The 10,416-nt window shown below is 41.7% G+C and overlaps 1 protein-coding gene across 1 annotated transcript; it reads right to left on the minus strand.

Moving 5' to 3' along the window:
- Positions 1-1,635: 1,635 nt before the first annotated feature.
- Positions 1,636-6,061, minus strand: LOC123184181 (SNF1-related protein kinase regulatory subunit beta-3). Its single transcript, XM_044596348.1, has 3 exons — positions 5,793-6,061; positions 2,371-2,426; positions 1,636-2,277 (listed from the first exon to the last, which is right to left on the minus strand). The coding sequence occupies exons 2-3, from the start codon at positions 2,398-2,400 to the stop codon at positions 1,969-1,971; spliced, it is 339 nt and encodes a 112-aa protein (XP_044452283.1). The 5' UTR covers positions 2,401-2,426; positions 5,793-6,061; the 3' UTR covers positions 1,636-1,968.
- Positions 6,062-10,416: the final 4,355 nt, after the last annotated feature.

Here is a 10,416-nt window from a genome sequence, read left to right on the forward strand (position 1 = left end):
GTGCGCTAACTGCGTGTAAATTTTTGTGGTTAAATACCATGTGAGGATTTCTAGCAAAAAAACAAATTTTAGCTTTTTTTGTGAGCCAAAATTTGGTTTTATTCTGTCGCAAGCTCCTTGAATGTCGAAACACCACACAAATTTTCATGCACCTAGAGCACCCAAGCATCTTGGTTGCCACAAAATTTTAGATTTTTCTAAAATAATTTGCTATTTTTTGGAATTTACTGTTCATCGGTCAAATTTGGTCAACATGGTCAAAATCTTGTTTGGACGAAATTTATCCGGTTTTGAGACTTAAAGGACCAAGTGTCTACCAAAAAATCTTGAGGTACCAAGGTTATAATTTTTGGGAACTTCCGGAACCAAAAACATACTTTTCTCTTTTTAAAAAATCAAAATCATGAATTTAAAAAAAAATGAATTTCACAAAAGTTCAAGAATTTTAAAAAACCTTCCTGGATTTCAAGAGATTTTCATGAATTTGAAAAATATTCTCGTATTTGAAACAATGTTTTGAATTTCCAAAATGTCCACAAATTTGAAAAAAAAACTGTCTAAAATAGTTGCAAACAAAGGCCACATGAGATGAGGCAGGCCGGCAGGTGCATGGCAGAAGGCATCAGAAACCCTAGCACTGGTTGTCCTTGAAAATAGGAGCGAAAGGGTACGCACGCTTGAGGACAATTCTTTTATAGTATACAGGTTTACATGGAAAAAACAAATACGCGGATTCGAAAATAGCAAACCGAACACACATTGTTTGCTAGTACTCTTAGGAAGGCTGAGTTAACCTTCTACTAGAACTGTTCTATCTACGAAATTGGAAAGTAGGGTCAACTTGCCATAATATATAGCCCAACTTGATCCGTCTTAGAGTCCAACTTCATCCGATGGGGAAAACGGCAAGGGATGCACTGGACACATGATGGAGTTGTAAGGCCCGTTGAAGTCCCCGAGAAAGGGTATAAATAGGGTTATAAGTAGGTCGTTTGCTATTGCAATAAGGGCTGCTCGCCTTTCCTTTTGACGGCTTGGCTTCCAGCGCTCCTACGTAGTGGTCAGCCCTTTTGCTCTTGAGAATTTTTTTTCCGTTGAACATAGACCCAATTTTTCCTTTTTTTATTCTAGAAAAACGGAAATTGGATCTGTCTCTGGTTTGAGCCTGGCAGCGGGGAATAAAATGAGAAACTGAAAAATTTCGTTGAAATTGTTCGTTTGGAAATTTCCCGAAAAGCTAATTATAGAATAGGATGTTTTTAGCCATTTATTATTAGTACTGAAATCAGGCATAAAGGATTTTACGGGAGGTAAAGAAGTTATTTCAACAACGTTCCTGAAATTTCACACACACAGAGCACAAGTATACTTACATGTGGAAAAAAAATCAGAATTTTGAAATTTAAGAAAGTACAAAATTCAAATCTTTCAAAAAATGTGCCCACTGTCTGCTTTTTACTAATACCTCCAATTCGTCCTATCTGTAATAGTTAGAATGTAGTTTTAGACTACAACACAATTTTACTGAAGATGTACAAACAAAAGCAACTTGATAGCGTCGCCAATTTTTAAACTACAATCTGAACTAGCATACCACTGCCTGCATAAACTAAACAGATTCTCAGTTTCTTAACATGACCAAACACTCACTTTTATTAGCTCGACTCACGGTGGTATTGTCCGATTTCATGATCAAGCCTCGTCGATTCGCTACGAGGGTTTCGGACACAGACCACACTGTTCAACATTTGTCACCAACAAGTTGAGTCCAAAGACGCACAAACATCAGACTAGACGACCATCTTCATCATCACGACCAGCAGTCACAGTCAATTAAGTACATGACCAAATCATCGAAAATGAAGGGCATCTCTATTTCTCCAGGACTACAACAGACACATTCCATCCGGTTTGGTAGGTCGCCACAACCCCAATGGGAAGAAACCCTCAGAGATGTTTGCCGCCACACTACCGCCTCTGTACCGGCTTGTAGAGCACGACGGTCACATACTTGGCCTTGAACCGGTGGGTGATCCCCAGGGCGACCACAGATCTTGAGTTCTCCTTCTCTATGTAGAGGTGGTTGAGCACCACAGGCTGCGGCAGAGGGAGGCTGCTCCCGTCGTCATGGCTTGGCGGGAAGCTCAGCAGTGTGTGCTGCAGGTGAGGAGGAACCAATGGGGGCTCTCGAGCTTCGTCTTCGTTTCCGGGAATAGGGTTGCTGTAGCTTGAGTCTGGTGATGATGGGACTTCGAATCCAACAACTTGCACCCCTTCCTGCACCCATGTTATGCATGTTAACCACCCATCATATATACAAACATGATAGACAGCAATTTAGAAAAGAAAGAAAGCGATCAATGTACTTACATGGTCATCCCTGCCTTGTCGGTGGTCCATATTGCAGCAAGACTCTGTTCTGTTCCCTATCCTCATAAACAAGTATATGAAAAATGCTGACGTGAGTAATGAATTTTAGTAACTAAATCAAGAGCTGACATAAATATCACAGATAATAACTCTAAATCACATAAAAGAATCATTCATTGAATATAATTTGCACATTATGTATTTCTATCATGCACTACATGCAAAAGAAACTTCTGGTTTTTGCATGAACCAAATCGATCTGAGACACCATAGAAAACAAAATCTAGCAGTAAACTAATTACACATTTAATCAATGGAATTTTCCCAGCAAGTAGATTTGTATTCAAACTGCTCTGCTCCAACAGAGAGTGAGAGAGCATGCTTGTATGCTAAGTTGCTAACCGATTTCAGTGTAACACAGGAATCCAATAGTTTCCCTGTACTTACGAAGGGTACGATTGATTATACTGGCAAAGTGGCAAAAGTTTCAACTACAAAAATGAATTCAAACAGAGTAACTCTGCCCGAGGTAAATAGTTGCAACTACAACGGAATCAATGCAAGCAGAAAACGAAACAAGGCAACTTTGTTGCTGCAAAATTATTAACAACAATAAACGGTTAGGAACTCACTCTTAACGATATTATACATTCAGATATAAACTCAAGAAAACTCCTAATTTCCACCTAGCATGCTGCCTTAGCAAACTCTTTTCCTCCTACACTTTACTGGATTAGCATGACAAAGAGATCGCCATAACCAGTTTATTTTGTTGGTAAGAAAGCCAAAGTTGCTTCGATTGTTTTCACTCTGATCTGGTTCTGCAGACAATGAATCAATATCTTCCTTGCATATACTACATCAGGTTGTGTTGCATTGTCCATTTCTTAATAGCAAATCACAGGTACATCCCGCCTCTCCATACAGCCTGAACATTTGTGCTCATTTGGCCTCCCAATTTCCCCATACTGTAGTGTAGCAGGTACTTAGGCCTGTTGGATCAGAACAGACCACCAGATTGGTAGCATCAGCGCGTGGTTTGGCTGCTGCTTCTTCATGTCAAAGCAGCAGCAAGGACAAGTATTGTGGCAGTTCAACCCAGGGTTCTGGGTACAGTTTCAAAAATATTACAGGGGGCCAGAGATTTTACTGCCAAATAGTTTCAAACAAATTATCAGATTCAAACTCTCAAGTCAAGCAAGAACTTGAGGGCATACCAGAAAAACAGAGCAACACTTTCATCATGGTAGTTGGAGCCCTGCTCCTTGCGTTGACCATTGCGGGTTCAATCAGTTGATGCTACATTTATCAATTAGTAATATTCTCTAAATTACTACCTGGGGATGGGACCTACATGCAACTTCTGAACATGCTTTGCGTACACAATAAAAAAGGGCAGCCTGGTGCACATAGCTCCCACTCGCGCAAGGTCCGGGGAAGGGTCTGACCACTTTGTGTGTTTTGTACGCAGCCTTTCCCTGCATTTCTGCAAGATGCTGTTTCCAGGATTCAAACCCATGACCATTGTTGGGTACACATTGGTAGCACAAAATCGATGGGCAACTTGGATTCAAACCCATGAACACTTGGGCATTAAAACTGGCAACTTACCATCAGGTCAGCACAAGAGATGTTTACTAGTGTGAGTTAAACTCAAATGTCACCAGGATTTTAACGTTGAATGTCCATCAGGGCACGAGGATTTTCCAGAATCTCAGCTTGATAAACGAACTCTGGCTCAAACGGGGCAGCAGCAAATCAACAAAATATTCAGGCAAAGTCTATCAATATTGTCTCTTAGCTAGTTAGATTAGTAAAAATTTAATTCGAAGTAACCCCTAGAGTATGGAGGAGTCAAGCAGAAGTTTAAATGTTAGGTGATGCAAAAACACATTTTTGTATGCCGAGGGTGAAGTCTCGAGTATGGGAAGAAAGCCCAAATGTGGGCATATGTTGCGTAGTTTGGGACTACAGCAAGGCTTTTGCATAGTTACTGCATGGAGCCATTTGTTTTGATGTGCTAAGCTGGACCTGTCACTTGATTTGTGACGCACGAGCATAAAGGCAAATAAAAGGAAACATGTTCAGATTTAGTAAGTTGTGGCAGCTAGTTATCATAATCAATGTTTCTAATTTGATAAAAACAGGAACCTGGGCTTAAGCTGTACCATTTCCTTTCATTTGCATGTATGCTCAAGCGACACAAATCCAGAATCAGACCCAAATTAACACATCGGAATAATGGAAACTGCCTGATATACTAAAACTAACTAATAACAGATATAATAAAGGCAAAAGTACCTGATATATATTAAAAAAACTACCATTGATGCTTAAGAAATTCTATCAATGTAAAGAACTATCTCATACACAAAAACAGAAAACCTACCGGCAGACAACTTGAACAACACATTAAAGCCTACAAAGCTCTGATACAACAAAGTCTGCCATATCCCTTACAAAGCACGTGGGATACGGCAACACGCCGGATTTGCCAGGGGCGCGTAATGATATCCCCGAGTATCCCACATTTTCCAAATTTAGAAAAAGAAAGAAATAGGTACATGTCAGCAGTACGCCTCGGATACGTTCAGGACACGGTAGAGGAAGCAGCCCAGCAACGCCCAAAAAGCAATGCTTTTGAGTGGTCCACTGAATAGGCTTGACATAGGAGATAACAAACGGGCAGTACTTTGATCTCACATCTCAAAGATACTATAATTTTGTCGTTACATGATATATCTTTTGAATTATCTACGTATACTTCCATTGTTGCCGCATGGCTGTTACTGGAACACCTTATCCTGTGTCCCCCGTGCCAGGTATCCTCTGTATTGTCACTTCTTAGGTCAACGCAGTTACGTCTATAAACAAGCATCGTACTTACACAACCTTTGGAGTCATATATCATAGAAAATGTGCGTAGTTTCCTCCTCTGCTCTACATATACTATCATATCCCTGCAACCATGCAAAATTCTAATGGCTTGATTGATGATGAAGATGCAAATCAAATGACATAAATCGGATCCTTGCACAAAAACGGTACGGCAGAGAGTTGGAAGGTTTTGGGGACAGAGATTCGCTGCTACACACTGCCCATGTCGCCGTATGTCCGTTTCTGGGAAACGCCTTACCCCATGTCCCCCGTGCCGTAATTTAATTTGTCTGTATCGTCGCTTCTTACGCTAACGCGGTCTAGCTCATGAACAAGCATCATGCATACATATATAACCTTTGGACTCGTACCACAAACAAATGCACGTAGTTCCCTCCACTGCTCCACACAGCCCATCTTCCTCGCTGCTACTTTGCGAAATTCTACCGGCTTACCCATGACAGAGTACAGAAACTGGATCTAAACGCGTGGCACGGAGAATTGGAAGGGGTCGGGCGGCGGGGATTCGCTGCTCCCATCCTCACCTTTGCTTCTTCCTTGCCGTCGGGGGAGGAGGCTGGTGCTGGGCGGCGGAGGCGGAGGCGGTTGGCGCTGCCGTCGGGGAAGGGAGGATGGAGGCGCGCGAGTGGAGAGCGTCTGCCGACTGGAGGGGGGGTGCTTATCTCAGCCGACAGCGAGGTTGGCGGACGAGGTTTGCTGGCGGCGAGGTGGGGGATCTGGCGGGGACGGGCGGTGGGAGGGACGGAGAGATGCGGGGACGGGCGGGGCGGGCTCCGGCCGGCGGCGGGCGGCGGGGGGAGGAAACCCTAGCCGCTCGGTGGGGAATGAGATGCGGGTGGGGTGGGGTGGGGGAGACGGATTTTCTCAGGGGGGCAGGGTATATCACTCGGTGGCAGTTTTCTTGTAATTACGGTGGCCACCGAGGGGCACTTCTGCGCCCAGAGCAGGGTGCGGGCCAGCCTGCACATATGTCCACGTCAGCATTTTTAGGAGTACGAGCACTGTTTTTTTTCCTCCTGCAGTGTGACAGGCTCAAAATCATGTTATCCTCTGCCAAACGTGCCGGGTCAACCAGGCCGGCCCGCGAGCACGCTCACACGGCCCCACAGGCCAGACACGACACGGGCTAGATGGGCCGTGCGCGGCACGCCCTGGGCTGTGCTTGGGCTGCTAGGCTGAGCACGCGGGCCAACATGATCGGCTGATTAGCACATGGTCAGCACGATTAGCCGGCTCAGCCCGTTTGGGCAGCTTTGAACTCTACTCCTAAAGGGAAAGCTGGTAGTCTGATATAATGATTTCCGTTTGGCTTTCTCCGTCCCACATTCCACCATGCTCTCTCACTGATTTTACTTTTTTTTTACAAAAGACAATCACAAAAGAAAAAGAAACCATTCCGCCACTCCTCCCACAACCGAGAAACCAAATCAATTTGGAAAAACAAACCGTTAATGCAATTAATAGGGAGACAATTAATTTACGGGTGGAAGTAATTTAGTTTGTTTAAGTAAAAAAATCACACTAAATCAATTTGAAAATCAAACCATTATTGTAACTAGAAGAACGCCCGTGTGTTGCAACGAGGCCACATTAACTTAAAAAGTTCAATATTACAACATTGGCGACATTTTTTACCATCAAATCCTCACACACACACACTCTCCCTCTCTCTCCCCCTCTCCCGCTTCTCCTAGCCGCCTCAACATCACGTCATTACCAAACATGTAGTGGATGCCTAGTGGGACAAGGGTTAAGAAATAACATGAGGTGAAAATACGATGGCTGTCAATTCCATAAGACGATCCAAGTAATTTGACAAAACAGATCGGGAGCATCTTGTATAATCTCAAAAAAGTACTAAAAATATGAGAAATGAAGTGATGAAAATCAGCCCCTGCTCTCATTTATGCTCGCTTTTGTAATGGGAGGCAAGGAATGGGGATACCGGGAGAAGAAAGGATCACATGGACGGCAAGCCTCCACCACCGGCAAGTGGGGTTGCTTCACATCCAATCTCCACGGCCGCCGCCTCCATGGGGACGAACTCCCATGTTCACAACCGGGCTCCCAATCGGCCGCTGCCTCGCCGACCTTGACGACGAAGTAGTCCCTCCCTTCGATCCCATTCGCAATGGAGGCAACACCCATCCCAGCGGACGGGTCCGCGTTGCGATCCCTACTGGATTGTGGTCGCGCCTCCCCAAACCTCACCGCGGGACACATGAGAGGGCGCCATTGCCATGGTCGGGCTTGGATGGGGAAAGGAGGCGACATAGCAGCAACGGCGCCTTCGCCGGGATTGGTGACGACGGCGGCGGCGAGCGAGCGGGAGGACGGCGGCGGTGAGAGAGTAGGAGGGTGGTGGCGGCAGTCCATCGGCCGTCGTGACGTGAGAGGAGGATGGGGATGGGGCCGCGATCTAGACGTATGGAGCGGTCGAGAGGAGGGGAAGCAGGCGGCTTGGTTTTTCCATCGTGCGGGGTTTGGGGAAGGTCAAACGAGAGGGCTTTTTTCGTGCGGGAGGCAGAGCAACGAGGGCAGATGTAGGGAGACGGGACGCGGTCGGTTGGCAGGAAAAGGAAAACTACGCATTTTTTAGGCAGTAGAGATGATTGATGATAAGAAAGGGAAAATCACATCAATATAAGGAAATATCCCATCAATATTTGATTGATTGCGATTTATTTTTTATATGGTAACTAGTCTGATCATCAATACTTGATTGATTGCGATTTATTTTTTATATGGTAACTAATCTGATGGGTTGGCAGGAAAAGGAAAGCTACACATTTTGTAGGCAGTAGAGATGATTGATGATAAGAAAGGCAAAATCACATCAATATAAGGAAATATCCCATCAATATTTGATTGATTGTGATTTATTTTTTATATGGTAACTAATCTGATCATCAATACTTGATTGATTGCGATTTATTTTTATATGGTAACTAATCTGATGGGTTGGCAGGAAAAGAAAAGCTACACATTTTTTAGGCAGTAGAGATGATTGATGATAAGAAAGGGAAAATCACATCAATATAAGGAAATATCCCATCAATATAAGGAAATATCCCATCAATATTTGATTGCTTGCGATTTATTTTTTATATGGTAACTAATCTGATCATCAACACTTGATTGATTGCGATTTATTTTTATATGGTCGATGAAGTTTTTTTTGTTGGGCGCGGGTTTTTTGGGTGGCTGCGTGGGATGGGGTGGGGTGGGAGGATGACGAAAAAAAACCGGAGATGGGAGGATGGCGAAAATAAACCGCGCAGACTATTCACCAACTGCTCCATTAGGAGTAGAGATTAAATGCAGTCAATTAATTACGTGTGTTATTAATTAAGCTTGTTTACATAAGAAATTTTTTCACGCCAAATCGAGCACTGAGAGAGTGCTTGGATACGTTTTAGTCCCATGACTAAAAGTAGTGGGACTAAAATTGGTAGCCTTATCCATGCTTGGATCCAAAAAATAAAGAGACTAAAATCAAGTTAATGAGCATTTATTATCCTCCAAACCCTACAATCCAGAACTCGCCTGTGTTAAAGGAGATGAGTTAAATGAAGAGAGAGAGGACTAATCCACATTTTAGTAGGGGTACCCTGACTAAAATTTTTTAGTCTCAAGACTAGTTTTAGTCCCTGTTTAGTTAGGGGTGCTTGGAACTTTAGCCTCTTAAAAAGACTATTTTTAGTCACACTAAAATAAGTCTTTTGGATCCAAGCACCCTCCAAATCCATTTGGAAATCAAGCCATTAATGCAATTAATAGGGAGACAATTAATTTACGCGCGTAATTAATTTAGTCTATTTAAGTAAAAAATCACACTAAATCAATTTGAAAATCAAACCATTAATGTAACTAATAGGCAGTCAATTAATTACATGTGGTATTAATTAAGTTTGTTTATATAAAGTTTTTTCACGCCAAATCGAGCACTGAATCCATTTGAAAATCAAGTCATTAATGCAATTAATAGGCAGACAATTAATTTACGCGTGCAATTAATTTAGTTTGTTTAAATAAAAAATCACACTAAATCAATATGAAAATCAAACCATTATTGTAATTAAATATAGTCAATTAATTACGTGTGTTATTAATTAAGTTTGTTTACATAAGATTTTTTTTCACGCCAAATCAAGCACCGAATCAATTTGAAAATCAAGCCATTAATGCAATTAATAAGGAGACATTTATTTACTCATGCAATTAACAGTAATTTTAGGCGCGTTTGGTTTAATGTTCAATTAATCAGGTATAGTAACCGCAATCAAGCCCACAAATTTTTTCTCCATGTAGGTGTGTACGCGAAATGGAATAAGTGCATGCATGTGTTTACGGAGGTGGAAGCACTCAATGCATGTGTGTACGCATTAATTTCCCTAGTAATATAGGCGCCGTGCTATAATTGTCGATGCTATTTTCAGTCCAATCGCTAGTCACCTTGGTTCCAGAGATTGTTGAATCGCGCCTTGTAAACTATTATAGAGGGAGTAGTATGTTTAAGTAAAGATTTTTTTAACATTATATCAATTTGAAAATCAAACAATTAATGTAATTAAGAGGCAGGCAATTAATTACGTGTGCTAATAATTAAGTTTTGTTTATATAAAGGTTTTTTCACGCCAAATCGAGCACTGAATCCATTTGAAAATGAAGCCATTAATGCAATTAATAGGGAGACAATTAATTACACGTGCAATTAGTTTAGTATGTTTAAGTAAATATTTTTTCACATTAAAGCAATTTGAAAAATCAAACCAATAAATGTAATTAATAGGCAGACAATTAATTATGCATGCTATTAATTAAGTTTGTTTACATAAGGATAGCCAAATGAAGCACCGGATCCATTTGAAAATGAAGCCATTAATACAATTAATAGGGAGACAATTAATTCCACGTGCAATTAGTTTAATATGTATTTAAGTAAACATTTTTTCACATTAAAGCAATTTGAAAATCAAACCATTAAATGTAATTAATATGCAAGTAATTAATTACACGTGCTATTAGTTAAGTTTGTTTATATAAGGATTTTTTTCACGCCGAATCGATCACCAAATCCATTTGAAAATGAAGCCATTGATGCAATTAATAGGGAGACAATTAATTACGCATGCAATTAATTAAGTC

The sequence above is a fragment of the Triticum aestivum genome, chromosome 1A, assembly GCF_018294505.1.
Source record: "Triticum aestivum cultivar Chinese Spring chromosome 1A, IWGSC CS RefSeq v2.1, whole genome shotgun sequence".
Taxonomy (NCBI): domain Eukaryota; kingdom Viridiplantae; phylum Streptophyta; class Magnoliopsida; order Poales; family Poaceae; genus Triticum; species Triticum aestivum.

What these genes read in the sequence shown, in the direction of transcription:
- LOC123184181 (XM_044596348.1), bottom strand. Translation starts at nt 2,400, where the DNA reads ATGGACCACCGACAAGGCAGGGATGACCAT. An exon ending in GACAAGGCAGGGATGACCAT is followed by an intron (nt 2,278 to 2,370) that starts GTAAGTACATTG and finishes ACATGGGTGCAG; the next exon opens with GAAGGGGTGCAAGTTGTTGG.